Here is a 21,132-nt window from a genome sequence, read left to right as displayed (position 1 = left end):
TATGCATTCTGATTTTATTAATGTAACATACTGCTGCAACGTCCACTGAGGCACCATTTCCGTCTTCTTTACACTGGGTTTATTAGTTTCTTCACTCACTGGCGTTCTTCCGTATTAATTCATCGATATATTTAAATTTTGGAACATCTTTTATATTTGTCATATATTCCTATTTTTTATATTGCACTTAAAAGACCTGCTACGCTACACGTGCCTTTGTTAAAGTGCGGTCCTCCTTTCGTTTCTCTTCTGGTCACCTTTTTAGATACTGACGAGACTGACTATAGAATTTTAGTTTTCGTAATTCCAGCATGCAATGAAACATTATTTAGTGCCGTGTTTCATGTCTGAACGCTTCCATCAGCTTACCAAAGTGTCTCACAATAACTTACCTGCAGGGACACGGGAAGTCATCGCCGCTGAAGTCGCTGGACATTGTCTGGTTGTGAATGAAAGACTGCTGGAGGGACTCCACGTCGGAAGCCCTGGAATGCACCTGTCTCCTCGGACTGTCGATAACTAAGGAAGAGAACCGCACAGTGAGCAATATATATTGTTTGCAGTTGGCAACATAAGAATGTGCACGAACAAGTGTGTGGCGTGAGGTACTGACCGGACATATTCCTGGTGACTGCTCGCCGCCGGTTGGTGATCTTGCCCTGGGCCGCCATCTGGAAGACCTTGGTGATCTCCTCGGCTTGGTCTGTGACGCACACGTGGACACCTTCGCCTTTCCCACAGCGGGATCCACCCTCGAACACGAACCGGCCTTCCACCACGCCATAGCGCCTGAAACATCCGGAACTCCGTGCAGATTTCCTGACAGGTATGTACTTTCCAGTGTGCACGTTAGTTACCGCGTATGTACATAACGACAGGGAGCAGGAGGATCTGTGACTCAAATGAAGTAAGGATAATATATGGTCTACACCCGAGAACCACTTGCAGAGAATTGGGTCATACTGAAAATAGTCTTATACTACGAGGGCAGTTCAATAAGTAATGCAACACATTTTTTTTCTCGGCCAATTTTGGTTGAAAAAACCGGAAATTTCTTGTGGAATATTTTAAAACATTCCCGCTTCGTCTCGTATAGTTTCATTGACTTCCGACAGGTGGCAGCGCTGTACGGAGCTGTTAAAATGGCGTCTGTAACGGATGTGCGTTGCAAACAACGGGCAGTGATCGAGTTTCTTTTGGCGGAAAACCAGGGCATCTCAGATATTCATAGGCGCTTGCAGAATGTCTACGGTGATCTGGCAGTGGACAAAAGCACGGTGAGTCGTTGGGCAAAGCGTGTGTCATCATCGCCGCAAGGTCAAGCAAGACTGATCTCCCGCGTGCGGGCCGGCCGTGCACAGCTGTGACTCCTGCAATGGCGGAGCGTGCGAACACACTCGTTCGAGATGATCGACGGATCACCATCAAACAACTCAGTGCTCAACTTGACATCTCTGTTGGTAGTGCTGTCACAATTGTTCACCAGTTGGGATATTCAAAGGTTTGTTCCTGCTGGGTCCCTCGTTGTCTAACCGAACACCATAATGAGCAAAGGAGAACCATCTGTGCGGAATTGCTAGCCCGTCATGTGGCTGAGGGTGACAATTTCTTGTCAAAGATTGTTACAGGCGATGAAACATGGGTTCATCACTTCGAACCTGAAACAAAACGGCAATCAATGGAGTGGCGCCACACCCACTCCCCTACCAAGAAAAAGTTTAAAGCCATACCCTCAGCCGGTAAAGTCATGGTTACAGTCTTCTGGGACGCTGAAGGGGTTATTCTGTTCGATGTCCTTCCCCATGGTCAAACGATCAACTCTGAAGTGTATTGTGCTACTCTTCAGAAATTGAAGAAACGACTTCAGCGTGTTCGTAGGCACAAAAATCTGAATGAACTTCTCCTTCTTCATGACAACGCAAGACCTCACACAAGTCTTCGCACCCGAGAGGAGCTCACAAAACTTCAGTGGACTGTTCTTCCTCATGCACCCTACAGCCCCGATCTCGCACCGTCGGATTTCCATATGTTTGGCCCAATGATGGACGCAATCCGTGGGACGCACTACGCGGATGATGAAGAAGTTATTGATGCAGTACGACGTTGGCTCCGACATCGACCAGTGGAATGGTACCGTGCAGGCATACAGGCCCTCATTTCAAGGTGGCGTAATGCCGTAGCATTGAATGGAGATAACGTTGAAAAATAGTGTTGTGTAGCTAAAAGATTGGGGAATAACCTGGTGTATTTCAATGCTGAATAAAACAACCCCTGTTTCAGAAAAAAAAATGTGTTGCATTACTTATTGAACTGCCCTCGTACATATACACCCGTATGATGTTTAGTGTCAACAGTCAACCAATTATAAAAAACAATAACATTCACAAACATGATACTAGAGGGAGACCTGATTTACGTTATCCATCTCTCGTCCTTAGTGTGGGGCAGAAAGGAGTGAGGAAACCAGCCATAAAAATCTTTGACGTCCTATGTAATGTTGTAAAGAGTTTAACAGATAATTAAATTAATATTAAACATAAAGTAAAATCATATCTGTTTAACAACTCCTCAAGCAACTATTCCATACAAGATTTTCTGAATTGGAGATGTTGCGTTGTTTGTGTGTGTGTGTGTGTGTGAGAGAGAGAGAGAGAGAGAGAGAGAGAGAGAGAGAGCACGCAATTTTTTTTATGTTTCGGACAAGAAGAGAGAGAGATACACTGAACATAGTTAAGCATAAATAACTGTGTGCATGGAAAAATATAACTTAAGAAATCATGTAACTGGCGAGCGTGTTGCACATTTTTAGCTGAAAACAGTACTGTTGTTATAAAACTGACACTTTCAACATCATACCGAGAGATCGAAATTATGATCCATGGCACATGTAAAAGTAGCCCTTGACCTTGGGCTTTCCCCAGAAAGGTCACGGCATCGAGTATCACACTGCTTAAGCGCTTTGCATGGAAGGTAGAGGGGGTGCGAGTCTGATCGCGGGGGTGGAGTGGGATCTTAGTGATGTAGGGAAGTTGAGGAAGGGAGGGAAGTAGCCAGACAGTTGATTATGACGTCACTGCGACGATGATGTCGATCATAGCACTGTGTGACCGTGCGGTCACATTAAAGGAGGAAGTCGACACACATACACAAACACACACACACACACACACACACACAAACACACACACCTACCACATAACATTAGCAAGTCAACATGCACATATCAGGAATGGCGCCAGTACCGCAATGTGCAAAGCACAACTCATCCACAGAAGATCGTCGTCTACGGATTGGGCATATGATAGGCGATATCTGACGCGACTGATAAGGATGCGTTTCCATCTGGACACGTTGCGTAACTTCCTCCGAAAATGCGTTAGACTCACCAACTTATTCTCCTTACCCATCATCAGAAGGTGACTTGAGACACATATTCTTTTCGTGTGGGCTGCATGCGATCAGCATGAAAGCCAAGTAAACACTAGTTTCCTACCCACCACTACTGTCCTCGAGCCATAAAAAATACAAACACATACGAAGTTACCACTGACCTTATACAGGTTGTAAACCGACATATACCGGGTGTCCTAGGAGGAATAATCAGTATTCAGGCATCTGACAGGAACGATCATTCGATGCAAAAACAACAGTAAACATGGGCTCTAAAATGCATACCTTAAAAGCTATGAGCACTTCATGTTCAACACTGTGAAACAAATCTCTTCTACTGTAAACTCTTTGCTTTCCGTGTTTTGTGGTAGAATGGACCAGGAGAATACTAGCTTATCTTCGCTACTGTGAAACACATTCCTTCTACTGAACAAGTGCTCATAGCTCTTACGGTATGCGTTTTGGAGTCCTTGTTTATTGGAAATTTTTGCTTCAAATCATCATTCCAGTAATGTCCCAGAATATTGACGCCTTACGAATTTATCAGCTAATATGTGCTCCAAATAGGTTTTCAGACAAAAAAATGTTACACATACGGTCACGTAGTTTCGCTGCATGTATAATGGAGTTACCACCTCTATCAACCGAGGCGGTGAAGGAAGTATTTTTTAACGGGGCGATATACTTTATTAAAAAGACGACTACATTGACATAACGGTATTAAATGTTGGCATTGAAATATTTTGCAGAAATATCCAGAAAATAAACTGAAATTGAAAGGCAAGGTCACCGGGGTCAACTAGCCTGCTTCAGTGTAAAAACCACTGGGTAGGGCACTCATGCCACAATTTGCGTCATTCTATCAAGCCTTTCGACTGTTCACTTGTTTTCAAGAAAGCGGTTTACTGAACTTGAGTACGTAAACACATTTTAAATCGCGTTCCTTAACGTAGTTAATGTGTGTTTGTCGTTCAAAGTAGGGCCAAGAGGAATTACGTTTACTCTTAGAAGCGTAGGTATATTTTCTTGCCGTAAGTAATGACGAAGGCACGGATGACAGCCTCACTCGACAGCGTAAGTCGCTCAGTAGCTTATTCCAGCCACCTTGCCTCGGAGAAGAATATTTATGTAGACAGCTAAACGTAAGAAATGTTACTCTTCCTCTAGCATTGTGAACATAGATTATTTATTATTTTCCAGGATGTTACACCAACAAGTTACAGTTTTCTAAATAGAACGCAATTTTTTCTATCATATAAGTGTTGTGTTAGAAACAATGGTCTACAAACCATTTTAAATGAATTTTCTATCAATTTTAGTTAGGGAACGAGAAACGTCCAAAGGTCTAGGTGTGAATGCAACGTTCTGTATATTATTGATGGTGCTTTAGACGAATTTACTTGTGACAGAATGTTCATTTCAGTGAAGTGTGCAAACAAGTGTCCATTTTCCTAAACGCACAGCTCAATACGACTTCTGAACGATCTGCAGACTCCCGTCTGCTAGTGTTACGGAGCGGTAAACTTCCTCGATGAGCTGTTTGAAGTCATGTTCGGCTAGACAGTAGAATATACCCGTACACTGCCTTATACAAGGCCGGTCGGAATGCGCAAATGAACGATGCTTGGTTTCCGTCTGAACACAGCCCATTAAGTACAACAGGCATCCGCCCCTGAAAGTCTGAACGTTTCTAGCTCCCTGAATAAAATTGGCAGAAATTTTGCTTGAATTTATTTGTCGACAGTTTGTTTAACTGTATCAGATACGGGATGGAAAAAAAAATGTTCTATTCAAATAAGTCGTTGGTGAAATTTCCTGGAAAATAACCAAATAAACTACATTCGTAACTCCAAAGAAATAGTAACGTCTCTCACGTTTACCTATTTAAATAAATATCCCCTGCCCGTATTTTTTTGCCAACAGACTGGGCCGTTGAATACACTGGTGCTCGTCAGATGGCCGAAGTTAAGCAACGTTGGACATGACCAGTACTTGGATGGGCACCCGTCTGGTTACGCAGTGTAATTTTGGCTTCTTTCCCTTTGTCATTAAGGCAAAAGGGAAGAGGGGTGGTGACTTAAAGTTCCTGATAACCAGACGTTGCCACCAATGTCTCTGATTAAATTCCAAACCTTTCTGCAATGTCATGAAGTGTTGGCATATGACACTGCCGGTGGTCATCAGTTAAACAGATATTGACGCTGAGCTCAGCGGTCCTCTTCCTGCTATTCCAGAGCCGTTGGCTAGGTCGCGGCACTTTCACACTTTCCTCATTATCATCATAATCCAACACAACAGGCAACCATTAGAGTGACCGGCACCTATCAGACACACTAAAACTCACAACTCCCATACTTCGCGAAGGAAAGGTGCGCCAGTGCGCCAAGGACAGAAAAACATTTCCAGTTAGGTGGCTGAACCTACCCTTCGACGACTCCCAGCCAACAACGTTACACGTCTCATCATGTTTTAAAACGCCATCTCTGTCTGATGGGATAGCCCGCAAAGTGGTTTCTCCAGATCATTCCCTAAGAACTCTAGTACGGCAAGCCACGGTCAGTTTCTACCAACCCTCCCATCTGAGCTAAAGCTAACTCCCCCTCTCTCACTCCCTGCCCCCCTGCATTCGGGAGGACGACGGTTCAATCCCGTCTCCGGCCATCCTGATTTAGGTTTTCCGTGATTTCCCTAAATCGTTTCAGGCAAATGCCGGGATGGTTCCTTTGAAAGGGCACGGCCGATTTCCTTCCCAATCCTTCCCTAACCCGAGCTTGCGCTCCGTCTCTAATGACCTCGTTGTCGACGGGACGTTAAACACTAACCACCACCACCACCACCCTCCCTCCCACCCTACCTCTCCCTCTCTTTCACTCACTCTCCCTCTCTCTCTCTCTCCCTCCCTCCCCTTTTCTCTCTCTCTCCCTCTCTCTCTCTCTGTCTCTCTCTCTCTCTCTCTCTCTCACACACACACACACACACACACACACACACACACACACACACACACACGCAAACACCTCCTCCCTTGCCATCATGCTGCCGTGTGGTCCAGGCAGACAGACAGACAGATACAGCGTGATCTGCAGCTCTCACCTCAGCTGGCTGATGTCCCAGAAACCGAGAAGTCGCGGCGGCACTCCGGACGTGAGGCAAAAGCGCTGCTCCTGGACGTGCAGGCGCGCAGGGCCGGGCGAGATCTTGGCTCGCGGCGGCGCCGACGTTATCTGGATCAGGAACGGCTGGTCTGAAACACCAAGCGCGCACTCAGCTGGCGGCACCAGGACGAGAGTTGGTGGCAAAAAAATGACATATGAAACAAATGGAGTCACTTCCAACTGAAAACTCTCAGATTCTGTAGTAACAACTCAAGAGTTTCCAGAATTAGATTTTCACTCTGCAGCGGAGTGTGCGCTGATATCAAACTTCCCGACAGATTAAAACTGTGTGCCAGAGCGTGACTCGAACTCAGGTCCTTTGCCTTTCGCGGGCAAGTGCTCTACCATCTGAGCTATCAAGACTCGTCCTCACACCTTCAATTCTGCCAGTACCTCGTCTCCTACCTTCCAAACTTCACAGAATCTCTTCCGCGAAACTTGCAGGACTAGCACTCCTGGAAGAAAGGATCTTGCGGAGACATGGCTTAGCCACAGCCTAGGGGATGTTTCTGGAATGAAATTTTCACTCTGCAGCGGAGTGTCCGCTGATATGAAACTTCCTGACAGATTAAAACTGTGTGCCGGACCGAGAGTGGCAGAGCACTTGACCGCGAAAGGCAAAGGTCCCGAGTTCGAGTCTCGGTCCGGCACACAGTTTTAATCTGTCAGGAAGTTTCAAACCAAGAGTTAATTGGTGCCACAAACACGCCTGAAATACCGCGTGTATTTAGTGCTTGAAACGAGCAAGATATGGCCCCGTCTTAAAATACTGACTTCGTGACAGACACTCTTTCATTTAGGTGGTGAATTTATGTTCTCTTGTATAATTAAATTTTCTTCGAGACATTTGAGTCTCATCTTCAGCTAGATAATGATGGAAGCTGAAGAAATGATTTAAAACTTGTACTGCGGCCGAAACTTGAACCAATATCTCCTTGCTTACTAGGGTGGTACGCTACACATTACACGTTGTTGTTGTTGTGGTCTTCAGTCCTGAGACTCGTTTGATGCAGCTCTCCATGCTACTCTGTCCTGTGCAAGCTTCTTCATCTCCCAGTACCTACTGCAACCTACATCCTTCTGAATCTGCTTAGTGTATTCATCTCTTGGTCTCCCTCTACGATTTTTACCCTCCACGCTGCCCTCCAATACTAAATTGGTGATCCCTTGATGCCTCAGAACATGTCCTACCAACCGATCCCTTCTTCTGGTCAAGTTGTGCCACAAACTCCTCTTGTCCCCAGTCCTATTCAGTACCTCCTCGTTAGTTATGGGATCTACCCATCTAATCTTCGGCATTCTTCTGTAGCACCACATTTCGAAAGCTTCTATTCTCTTCTTGTCCAAACTATTTACCGTCCATGTTTCACTTCCATACATGGCTACACTTCATACAAATACTTTCAGAAATGACTTCCTGACACTTAAATCTATACTCGATGTTAACAAATTTCTCTTCTTCAGAAACGCTTTCCTTGCCATTGCCAGTCTACATTTTATATCCTCTCTACTTCGACCATCATCAGTTATTTTGCTCCCCAAATAGCAAAACTCCTTTACTACTTTAAGTGTCTCATTTCCTAATCTAATTCCCTCAGCATCACCCGACTTAATTCGACTACATTCCATTATCCTCGTTTTGCTTTTGTTGATGTTCATCTTATATCCTCCTTTCAAGACACTGTCCATTCCGTTCAACTGATCTTCCAAGTCCTTTGCTGTCTCTGACAGAATTTCAATGTCATCGGCGAACCTCAAAGTTTTTATTTCTTCTCCATGGATTTTAATACCTACTCCGAATTTTTCTTTTGTTTCCTTTACTGCTTGCTCAATGTACAGATTGAATAACATCGGGGGAGGCTACAACCCTGTCTTACTCCCTTCCCAACCACTGCTTCCCTTTCATGTCCCTCGACTCTTATAACTGCCATCTGATTTCTGTACAAATTGTAAATAGCCTTTCGCTCCCTGTATTTTACCCCTGCCACCTTTAGAATTTGAAAGAGAGTATTCCAGTCAACATTGTCAAAAGCTTTCTCTAAGTCTACAAATGCTAGAAACGTAGGTTTGCCTTTCCTTAATCTTTCTTCTAAGATAAGTCGTAAGGTCAGTATTGCCTCATGTGTTCCAGTATTTCTACGGAATCCAAACTGATCTCCCCCGAGGTCGGCTTCTACTAGTTTTTCCATTCGTCTGTAAAGAATTCGTGTTAGTATTTTGCAGCTGTGGCTTATTATACTGATTGTTCGGTAATTCTCACATCTGTCAACACCTGCCTCTTTGGGATTGGAATTATTATATTCTTCTTGAAGTCTGAGGGTATTTCGCCTGTTCGCCTGTTTCATACATCTTGCTCACCAGATGGTAGAGTTTTGTCAGGACTGGCTCTCCCAAGGCCGTCAGTAGTTCCAATGGAATGTTGTCTACTCCGGGGACCTTGTTTCGACTCAGGTCTCTCAGTGCTCTGTCAAACTCTTCACGCAGTATCATATCTCCCATTTCATCTTCATCTACATCCTCTTCCATTTCCATAATACTGTCCTCAAGCACATCGCCTTTGTATAGACCCTCTATATACTCCTTCCACCTTTCTGCTTTCCCTTCTTTGCTTAGAATTGGGATTCCATCTGAGCTCTTGATGTTCATACAAGTGGTTCTCTTTTCTCCAAAGGTCTCTTTAATTTTCCTGTAGGCAGTATCTATCTTACCCCTAGTGAGATAAGCCTCTACATCCTTACATTTGTCCTCTAGCCATCCCTGCTTAGCCATTTTGCACTTCCTGTCGATCTCATTTTTGCCTGCTTCATTTACTGCATTTTTACACACATTACACCACCACAGCATTATAGCTAACGTAACTGCACAGAATACCCAAGTCAAATGCCCTCCTCAACAAATGGTTCAAATGGCTCTGAGCACTATGGGACTCAACTGCTGAGGTCATTAGTCCCCTAGAACTTAGAACTAGTTAAACCTAACTAACCTAAGGACATCACAAACATCCATGCCCGAGGCAGGATTCGAACCTGCGACCGTAGCGGTCTTGCGGTTCCAGACTGCAGCGCCTTTAACCGCACGGCCACTTCGGCCGGCCCTCCTCAACACTAACTTCACGTCTCTATTTTCCCTTTTTGATCTTCATTATTGCCAAGGCTCCCCAGTATTGGAATAGAACCCCAGCGTTGGATGTGATGGGGAAAATCTTGCAGGAACGATAAAGATAAGACTCAAATCTCTGGAGGAAAATTTAATTATATCAGCTCTATTGATCAAATCAAATGGTTCAGATGGCTGTGATCACTATGTGACTTAACATCTGAGGTCGTCAGTCCCCCAGAACTTAGAACTACTTAAACCTAAGGACATCACACACATCCATGCCCGAAGCAGGATTCGAACCTGCGACCGTACCAGTCGCGCGGTTCCGGACTGAAGCGCCTAGAACCGCTCGGCCACCGTGGCCGGCCAGTTCTATAGATCACCTATTACTATGGTACAGGCCGAATTTCCCCATTACCGTGCGGTGCTATTCCTATACCGGAAAGGCTGAGCAACAGTGACGACCTAAGAAGGAAAAATAAGTTGACAATGTCAATTGAAGGCTGTGTTAGGGAGGGCATTGGACTAAGTTAGTCCGTGTACCTATTTTAGCTGTAATACTGTGGTGGTGTAATGTGTAGCATACCTGTCTAGTAAACAACCAAACGCAGGTTCAAGTAGCCGACTCAGTACAAATTTTAATTCATTTCTTCAGCTTTCATCTTCTCCTGTATGTTTATTCAGATAGCCAATATCGCATTTTAACAGCAACCCAATCCCTCATACTAGAACATGATGCTTGTCCGTTCCACTTATTTACTCCTTTGCCTTTCACACTGCTGAACTTCATGCCTCCACTGATAACAGTACAACCTGGGATTCTTCCTCTTCTTCTCCTTCTTTTCATTAGCACTTACCCGCTTGGTTTCAGGCTCCGCTGCTCTCGAATTTCGTGAAATTTATTTTTATTGAACTCTGCGACTGGATGCCCTTCTTGTCGCCGCAGGCGTCAGTTATGTAAGGGAGGAAAGTCCTGTGCACCTCCTTTCTGTTAATAGTGCAAGCTTCGTTCTGTATGATTTTAACTGTTTACGTCCCATAATTACACTCCTGGAAATTGAAATAAGAACACCGTGAATTCATTGTCCCAGGAAGGGGAAACTTTATTGACACATTCCTGGGGTCAGATACATCACATGATCACACTGACAGAACCACAGGCACATAGACACAGGCAACAGAGCATGCACAATGTCGGCACTAGTACAGTGTATATACACCTTTCGCAGCAATGCAGGCTGCTATTCTCCCATGGAGACGATCGTAGAGATGCTGGATGTAGTCCTGTGGAACGGCTTGCCATGCCATTTCCACCTGGCGCCTCAGTTGGACCAGCGTTCGTGCTGGACGTGCAGACCGCGTGAGACGACGCTTCATCCAGTCCCAAACATGCTCAATGGGGGACAGATCCGGAGATCTTGCTGGCCAGGGTAGTTGACTTACACCTTCTAGAGCACGTTGGGTGGCACGGGATACATGCGGACGTGCATTGTCCTGTTGGAACAGCAAGTTCCCTTGCCGGTCTAGGAATGGTAGAACGATGGGTTCGATGACGGTTTGGATGTACCGTGCACTATTCAGTGTCCCCTCGACGATCACCAGTGGTGTACGGCCAGTGTAGGAGATCGCTCCCCACACCATGATGCCGGGTGTTGGCCCTGTGTGCCTCGGTCGTATGCAGTCCTGATTGTGGCGCTCACCTGCACGGCGCCAAACACGCATACGACCATCATTGGCACCAAGGCAGAAGCGACTCTCATCGCTGAAGACGACACGTCTCCATTCGTCCCTCCATTCACGCCTGTCGCGACACCACTGGAGGCGGGCTGCACGATGTTGGGGCGTGAGCGGAAGACGGCCTAACGGTGTGCGGGACCGTAGCCCAGCTTCATGGAGACGGTTGCGAATGGTCCTCGCCGATACCCCAGGAGCAACAGTGTCCCTAATTTGCTGGGAAGTGGCGGTGCGGTCCCCTACGGCACTGCGTAGGATCCTACGGTCTTGGCGTGCATCCGTGCGTCGCTGCGGTCCGGTCCCAGGTCGACGGGCACGTGCACCTTCCGCCGACCACTGGCGACAACATCGATGTACTGTGGAGACCTTACGCCCCACGTGTTGAGCAATTCGGCGGTACTTCCACCCGGCCTCCCGCATGCCCACTATACGCCCTCGCTCAAAGTCCGTCAACTGCACATACGGTTCACGTCCACGCTGTCGCGGCATGCTACCAGTGTTAAAGACTGCGATGGAGCTCCGTATGCCACTGCAAACTGGCTGACACTGACGGCGGCGGTGCACAAATGCTGCGCAGCTAGCGCCATTCGACGGCCAACACCGCGGTTCCTGGTGTGTCCGCTGTGCCGTGCGTGTGATCATTGCTTGTACAGCCCTCTCGCAGTGTCCGGACCAAGTATGGTGGGTCTGACACACCGGTGTCAATGTGTTCTTTTTTCTATTTCCAGGAGTGTATTTAAAGAGGGAAGTGGGGACAGGCCCAGTATTTGCCTAAATGAGCGCGGGAAACCGCCTAAAAACCACACTCAGGCTGATTGGTGTTTCACCTTCCAGTCTCGTAAGCTACTGCGCTTCACGTTACACTCACTTTTTTTTCTCTTTTTTTGAGTCATGAATTTCTCTCCCGTGCCAACCTTCTCGTCCACTTGCATCTTCTCCAATATTTACTGGAATTACTACACCCTCCCTCTCTCTCTCTGTCTCTCTCTCTCTCTTTCTCTTTCTTTAGAAACCACTACGGCTTGCTCTACTACCACAGATGTTATTCCCAGAAGTCTTGGGAAATCTCCTATCATCCTGCCCTTTCTTTCCTCATCGTTTTCCATATGTTCCATTCCTGGCCGATTCTGCGGAGAACCTCTTCATTCTTTACCTTATCAGTGCACCTAATTTTCAAAATTCGTCTGCAGCACCACAATTCCCATGCTTCAATTCTCTTCTGTTAATGTTTTCCCACACGCCCTGTTTCACTACCATACAAAGCTGGGCTTCAAACGTACATTCTCATAAATTTCTTCCTCTAATTAAGGCTGGTGTAGGTACTAGTAGGCTTCTCTAGGCTATTTCCTGTGCTAGCCAGCTATTCATATCCTTCCTGCTCCGTCCATTATTGGTTATTTTGTTGCGTAGGTAGCTCTGTTCCTTAACTTCTTCTACTTCGTGATCGCCAGTTCTCATATTCAGTTTCTTGTTGTTCCCATTTCTGCTGCTCCTCATTACTTTCGTCTATCTTCGATTCACTCTCAGTCCATATTCTATAATCATTAGACTGCTCTTTCCATTCAACTGGCCCCCTTTACCCGTCTTCATTTTCGTTCAGGAAACTTTAATTTATTCCTTTCATTATTTCTTCGATGTATAGGTTGAACAGTAGCGGCGACAGACTACATCTCTGTCTTACACCCTTTTTAATCCGAGCCCTTTGCTCTTGTTCTTATAATCTTATTGTTCCCTCTTGCTCCTTTTCAATATTTTATATTATCCATTTTTACACTGTACAAGCAGGTAACAATACATTCTTGGATTAAGTTCCCCAAATAACAGACCTACCTAGTGAGTGCATCAAACTGTATGTCTCAATCCCATGCCTCCATTCCTACTAAAAACAACAATTTCGATAATCTGTTTTATAAACTTCATTCTTTGTCCGACCTTGCAATTCTTTCAGTCTATGGTTCCTCTAAGTATTAAGTCTTTCTGTGTATTTTACAACATGCACAAATAACTCATGCACTACGTCTTACTCCTTTCGCGTTTTTCCAGTAAGTCATTCACAATACCTATAATTTGTCTTCTGTTTGTTTCCTAGTTAATATGTGGTATTCATGTTGAAGAGTATGTTCCAGTCTTAATATTCTAAGAACGTCTTCATCTGTTCAGTTGACAATGAACTGAGGAAGACAACAAAACTTAGTTGCTAGTGGGAAATAATTTTTACAGGGTTAATATACAGGGTGATTCAAAAAGAATACCACAACTTTAAAAATGTGTATTTAATGAAAGAAACATAATATAACCTTCTGTTATACATCATTACAAAGAGTATTTAAAAAGGTTTTTTTTTCACTCAAAAACAAGTTCAGAGATGTTCAATATGGCCCCCTCCAGACACACGAGCAATATCAACCCGATACTCCAACTCGTTCCACACTCTCTGTAGCATATCAGGCGTAACAGTTTGGATAGCTGCTGTTATTTCTCGTTTCAAATCATCAATGGTGGCTGGGAGAGGTGGCCAAAACACCATATCCTTAACATACCTCCATAAGAAAAAATCGCAGGGGGTAAGATCAGGGCTTCTTGGAGGCCAGTGATGAAGTGCTCTGTCCAGAAATTTTCCCTTTGCACAAACACCCATTCTCTGTAAACTGTTTATACCAACGTTTAATACACCACCTATCAGGAGGTTTAACACCATACTTCGTTCGAAATGCACGCTGAACAACTGTCGTCGATTCACTTCTGCCGTACTCAATAACTCAAAAAGCTTTCTGTTGAGCGGTCGCCATCGTAGCATCAACTGACGCTGACGCCTAGTCAACAGCGCCTCAAGCGAACAAATGTACAACTAAATGAAACTTTATAGCTCCCTTAATTCGCCGACAGATAGTGCTTAGCTCTGCCTTTTGTCGTTGCAGAGTTTTAAATTCCTAAAGTTGTGGTATTCTTTTTGAATCACCCTGTATTAGCCAATCATAACAATCGAACACTTTTTCAAAATCTCTCCCTCTTCTTTTTAAGCATGTTTAGAGTATCTTACTTCATCCCAGATTTATCTCAGCCTTCGGAACCGTGGTTTTCCTTTCTCAATACTGCCCTGACAGAACATTTATACATATCCTTCTAATTATTCTCTGCTGTGCCTTACAGAACTATAACATCTACTTTGCGCCTTTAACCATCATGAACACCCCTCACATAGTTCCCTACATTCCAAGAATGGAATCCGTTTTTGATATCCGAGACATCAATTTATCCAGTTTTTTTTCACGTTTATTAAATATTCAATTTTTTAGACTAAACAGTCAAACTTTTACGGTTATACTAATATTAATGAAGAATTTCCTATGTCTGCGTCGCTTTTTGTGGATAACTGGGTCTGCATCTTAACTAACGTGTTCTAAATTATGTATGGATAAAAGTAGGACAATGACGGAGGAAAATCTGCAGTATTTTGAAATTTTAGTGAAAACTGGAACAGTGAAGGAACAGGAAACTTGCGAAATTAAGTAACAGTTGTGAGCATAGGACTGAAGTACACTAGACTCTCGCTAATCCTGCCTTCAGTTGTCCAACCTCACATTAATCCGGAGCACGTCCAAAAACACGTGCACAATGAAAATGTCGTGTGCAACAATGCTTATTTAAACAACGCTTTATATACTGTATATGAAATTGTAGCTTTCTTTACAGTTCGGAATCATGTCTTCTAAAAGGAAACACGTTACGCTAGCCCTAAAGCAGAAACTCGAAATTTTAGGTAAGTTAAATCGAGGTTTTCCGAAGAAAGCCATTGCTGCTGAATGCAATGTTGGACGAGCAACTATTTATGACATCAAAAAGAAAGATGATGTTATTCTAAAGTACTCAGCACAAACGGATAGCGAGTTGGGAAAACGGAAGGTTATGCGAAAGAGTGAGAATGAAGAACTGGCGTAGCTGTTTATAGATGGTTCACACAACAGCGCAGTTAAGGAATTCCAGTCAGTGGCCCGATTATAAAGGAAAAAACAGCTGCATTTAACATATAACTTGGCACTAGTAACTTGCTTGCAGCGAGCGAAGATTGGTTATCAAACTGGAAAAAATGACATGACATTCGGCAGCTGACAGTCACCGGGGAAACTCGCTCAGCTAACGATAAGAATCCTGTTGAGGTTGTCAGCAAGATACGGATGGTAATAGAGGAAGAAAGTTTAAGTCCTGATGCCTTGTATAATGTTGATGAAACAGAAGATACTTCCTTCAAAAACATTAGCTGCCAGGAACGAGAAGGAAGCTCGTGCTTACAAGTAACAGAAACCGGGCGTAACATTAATGGCGTGTTGTAACGAAAATGGGAGTCATAAACTACCGCTTATGGTGATTGGATAATCCCAACATCCCCGTTGTTTTCAACACACTGACATAAATACGCTACCAGTGCAATATTGTGCTCAGAAGGAAGCGTGGATGCACAGACAAATATTCTCTCTTTAGTTCCACGAAACATTTGTACCAGCAATGAGAAAAGAGCTAAAGAAGAAAAAGCTTCCACTGAAAGTTATCCTTATAATTGACAATGCTTCCAGTCTTCCTACAGACGTTTCTCTAAAGGCCGATGGTATACAATCACTCTTTCTCCCACCCAATATGACAGCCCTAATTCAGCCCATGGACCAGGGAATATTGGAATCAATTAAACGTCATTATCGACATTAAATACTCGTCTCCTTGCTGAAGGAAAGTGAAAACTACTCTATCGAGACTATGCCGAAGGCGTGGAAAGCAATTAACATGTATCGTGTTGTTTTCCAAGCTGTCGAAGAATGGGATTAAGTGGAGAGCGCTACCATGATGAAGAGCTGCAGAAACTTATGGCCATCCATTGACGCCGAGTTGTACCCAGTACTGAGTGACAGTGACGAGCCAGTCAATTCGGAATTATCAATTACTTTGTACACTGACATGTCCCACAACCTTTCAGGAGGAGAAGAAATTGATGATGAAGATGTTACTAAGTGGCTGAATCAAGAAAACTGTGATACGGACCAGACTTTAACAGATGAAGAAATAATCAAAAGCGTGCAAGAAAGTAATGATGAATGTGATGAAGAAGAGGACACAGGAGGAGAGAGCACGAAGATTTCTCACACTGCTCGTGCTGAAGCTGCCGAGGTCTTCCTGGAGTACATTATGCAACAACCAGATACATGCAGTACCGATGTAATGCTTGCAAAGCGGTTGCGCGATAAAGCATGCCACCGTCGCGTATCATCATTGCGACAGTTAAAAATTAGAGACGTGTTTCATAGTGAGTGATACGACTGTATAATTATGTACAGTATACACTCAAGGAGTAAGTTTTCTTTGAAAAGTAATGTATTTTTGGATTTAATAAAGTATATCCCCAATGTTTTAAAATTTTATCCTTCGGTTTAATAAAAGTACCGTACACTATATCCCCTATGTTTTCAAAATAAATACGAAACAAAATAAATGATTAAAATAAATTTCAGACACTCAATAATCCGGAACTTCCGCTAATCCGGCACTTCCGCTAATCCGGCACCCATATGGGCTAGGAATGGCCGGATTAGCGAGAGTCTAGTGAACTAAATTTCACGGAGAGGAACGGTTTACTGATCTGAAGACCTCTTAGGATGTATTTGTGGTATCTGCAAGCAGGACTCCCGGGTTCGAATTCCAGTCTGGCAAAAATTTTCAATTTGCCCCGTTGAGACAAATCAGTGCCCACTGGCAGTTAATGTCTTATTTCCTTTGTATCTTATTTCAATGTTTGTAAGAAAGTTGAGCGACATTGACTTACCTTCTCCTAAGTTGTTGACAATCTTAACCTGCCACTGCATCAGTCTCTCTCGGGTGTCGAAAGCGAGAATGACTGTCACATCTTGACAGATTATAGCTATCGTGTTCGATTCCTTGTCAAGAGTGAAACCTGAAACAGAGAAAGTAGTACAAAGGTTTTTTATTAAATTCACTTTTACAACACGTTGTGCAAAATTTAGAGAACTTAATAGTGCTGTAGATTTATTAGCAAGCCAAAATTGGAGAGGGAAGTACACAGTGCGTTCTACTGAGAAAACATATGAAACCCTTTAAAAAGTTATACGTATAATAAAAAAATTGAGAGCTATTGTTGCAAATAGTATCCCTAAAATTTGAAGCAGATGTTAATGTAAGTGTTGAAGACGTGACTTTTTACAGGTGTTTAATTTCTTGAAAGACATTTTACTATCTGCAGTACGCTGTAGAATTCGGTATCGAAAATATGTAAATGGAAGTATAAACATTACTGGTGCTTCCAGAATGAGATTTTCACTCTGCAGCGGAGTGTACGCTGATATGAAACTTCCTGGCAGATTGAAACTGTGTGCCGGACCGAGACTCGAACTCGGGACCTTGCACAACTAGCACTCCTGAAAGAAAGGATATTGCGGAGACATGGCTTCGCCACATCCTGGGGAATGTTTCCAGAATGAGATTTTCACTCTGCAGCGGAGTGTGCGCTGATATGAAACTTCCTGGCAGATTAAAACTGTGTGCCGGACCGAGACTCGAACTCGGAACCTTTACCTTTCGCGCGCAAGGTTCGCAGGAGAGTTTCAGTAAAGTTTGGAAGGTAGGTATTGGCAGAAGAAAAGCTGTGAGGATGAGGCGTGAGTCGTGCTTGGGTAGCTCAGTTGGTACAGCACTTGCCCGCGAAAGGCAAAGGTCTCGAGTTCGAGTCTCGGTCCGGCACACAGTTTTTATCTGCCAGGAAGTTTCACTACTAGTGCTATTAAACGTCTAAATTGTTTAAAGTGATAGTTATTACACGTTATCATCCATCAATCTGACACGTAAAAATTGAAATTAAAAACGTAGTTCATTCGCACAGGAATCAGTGTTTTATTGAAAAGTAAACTCGTATCTGTAACAAAAGTACATTTTTAGAATTATGGGAAAGACTTCTATCAACTTTTGGAAAACGGTATGTGACATAGCATATGGGCTATCACTCTAATTGGTATGCTATCTCGTCTACAATGGTGGTAATCTCCAGGGTGAAGAAAAATTCGTGCACTCGGTCTTCGCAGCGTGATTCCTCACATACTGGCAGTACAAAAATGTCTCATAAAATTTCGTCCTGCACATATTTCGGACAGTAAATGGACGTTAATAGATTGGCATGGTCAGGTTGCAAGAAGTCGAGGGTTCAACTCTGGATCGAGTCTTAATTGCTTTTATTTGCTAAAAGTAGTCTGCGTGGTACGATATCTGGCGTCTTAATCGTCATATAGCTATTAAAGAGGGTCTTCTACAAAACGTTTGCAGTTACATACAACGAACACAGAAATGGAAGTACAATCGTTTTCATTGGGCAGCTTTTAAAGAAGCGAGATTTTTCGCACCACTACATCTACTAGATTCCAAACCTGTTTTCTGTGTACCGTCCTCGAATGGTCCCGTCGAAGCATATTGCTAGCTCTACTGGTGACCTAAGGCCCTAACGAAATGTAACGGACCTAAACGTGGCAATGATAACAGTTCTTATTAATCAACGGAACCATTGGGGGAGCGTGCACACTACAAATTTGGAACCTAGTGGATGCGTGGTGCGAAACAATTAGCGTCCACGACGTGTAAATATTTTTTTTTTAAACGCCCACTAATGAAATCGATTGTATTTCCATTTCTGTGTTCGTAGCACGTAACTGCAAATGTTTTGTAGAAGACCCATTGTATTCGCTGTATAACGATTAAAATACCAGATATCGTTCCACGCAGATTACTTTTAGCAAATAAAAACAAATAAGCCTCGACCTAAATCGAACCCTCGACCGCCTGCATCCTAACACAAAACACTGCCACTGCACCAACTGCGCAGTCCTACTGTTGTATTCTGACAGAGATAGTTGCCGTAAACGTGATTACAGTGTTGTCATATTGCCAGTATTTAAAGTTCATTTACTGCCCGAAATATGCACTGGAAGAACTTTTGTGAGAGTCATTTTTGTATTGCTAGTAATTGAGGGCCCCCCCATAAACCATGGACCTTGCCGTTGGAGGGAAGGCTTGCGTGCCTCAGTGATACAGATAGCCGTACCGTAGGTACAACCACAACGGAGAAGTATCTGTTGAGAGGCCAGACAAACGTGTGGTTCCTGAAGAGGGGCAGCAGCCTTTTCAGTAGTTGCAAGGGCAACAGTCTGGATGATTGACTTATCTGGCCTTGTAACAATAACCAAAACGGCCTTGCTGTGCTGGTACTGAGAACGGCTGAAAGCAAGGGGAAACTACAGCCGTAATTTTTCCCGAGGACATGCAGCTTTACTGTATGATTAAATGATGATGGCGTCCTCTTGGGTAAAATATTCCGGAGGTAAAATAGTCCCCCATTCGGATCTCCGGGCGGGGACTACTCAAGAGGATGTCGTTATCAGGAGAAAGAAAACTGGCGTTCTACGGATCGGAGCGTGGAATGTCAGGTCCCTTAATCGGGCAGGTAGGTTAGAAAATTTAAAAAGGGAAATGGATAGGTTAAAGTTAGATATAGTGGGAATTAGTGAAGTTCGGTGGCAGGAGGAACACGACTTCTAGTCAGGTGACTACAGGGTTATAAACACAAAGTCAAATAGGGGTAATGCAGGAGTAGGTTTAATAATGAATAGGAAAATAGGAACGCGGGTAAGCTACTACAAACAGCTTAGTGAACGCATTATTGTGGCCAAGATAGATACGAAGCCCACACCTACTACAGTAGTACAAGTTTATATGCCAACTAGCTCTGCAGATGCCGAAGAAATTGAAGAAATGTATGATGAAATAAAAGAAATTATTCAGATAGTGAAGGGAGACGAAAATTTAATAGTCATGGGTGACTGGAATTCGAGTGTAGGAAAAGGGAGAGAAGGAAACGTAGTAGGTGAATATGGATTGGGGCTAAGAAATGAAAGAGGAAGCCGCCTGGTAGAATTTTGCACAGAGCACAACTTAATCATAGCTAACGGTTTAAGAATCATGATAGAAGGTTGTATACATGGAAGAACCCTGGAGATACTAAAAGGTATCAGATAGATTATATAATGGTAAGACAGAGATTTAGGAACCAGGTTTTAAATTGTAAGACATTTCCAGGGGCAGATGTGAACTCTGACCATAATCTATTGGTTATGAGCTGTAGATTAAAACTGAAGAAACTGCAAAAAGGTGGGAATTTAAGGAGATGGGACCTGGATAAACTGAAAGAACCAGAGGTTGTACAGAGTTTCAGGGAGAGTATAAGGGAACAATTAACAGGAATGGGGGAAAGAAATACAGTAGAAGATGAATGGGTAGCTTTGAGGGATGAAGTAGTGAAGGCAGCAGAGGATCAAGTAGGTAAAAAGACGAGGGCTAGTAGAAATCCTTGGGTAACAGAAGAAATTTTGAATTTAATTGATGAAAGGAGAAAATATAAAAATGCAGTAAATGAAGCAGGCAAAAAGGAATACAAACGTCTCAAAAATGAGATCGACAGGAAGTGCAAAATGGCTAAGCAGGGATGGCTAGAGGACAAATGTAAGGATGTACAGGCTTATCTCACTAGGGGTAAGATAGACACTGCCTACAGGAAAATTAAAGAGACCTTTGGAGATAAGAGAACCACTTGTATGAACATCAAGAGCTCAGATGGAAACCCAGTTGTAAGCAAAGAAGGGAAAGCAGAAAGGTGGAAGGAGTATACAGAGGGTCTATACAAGGGCGATGCACTTGAGGACAGTATTATGGA

General features: G+C 43.7%; 1 protein-coding gene across 1 annotated transcript in view; it reads right to left on the bottom strand.

The window, feature by feature from the left end:
• The window catches only part of LOC126235512 (uncharacterized), a 58,268-nt gene that overhangs the window by 22,665 nt on the left and 14,471 nt on the right, over nucleotides 1-21,132 (bottom strand). Inside the window, exons 3-6 of the mRNA XM_049944230.1 lie at nucleotides 17,188-17,316; nucleotides 6,484-6,634; nucleotides 614-789; nucleotides 393-519 (exon numbers count right to left, since the gene is read on the bottom strand). Of these exons, the coding sequence (XP_049800187.1) occupies nucleotides 393-519; nucleotides 614-789; nucleotides 6,484-6,634; nucleotides 17,188-17,316 (583 nt within the window). The remainder of the gene's footprint in view (nucleotides 1-392; nucleotides 520-613; nucleotides 790-6,483; nucleotides 6,635-17,187; nucleotides 17,317-21,132) is intronic.

Source organism: Schistocerca nitens, chromosome 2 (genome assembly GCF_023898315.1).
Source record: "Schistocerca nitens isolate TAMUIC-IGC-003100 chromosome 2, iqSchNite1.1, whole genome shotgun sequence".
NCBI classification, from domain to species: Eukaryota; Metazoa; Arthropoda; class Insecta; order Orthoptera; family Acrididae; genus Schistocerca; species Schistocerca nitens.
The sequence above is the reverse complement of the archived record's forward strand: the minus strand, read 5'-3'. Positions and strand labels throughout refer to the sequence as shown.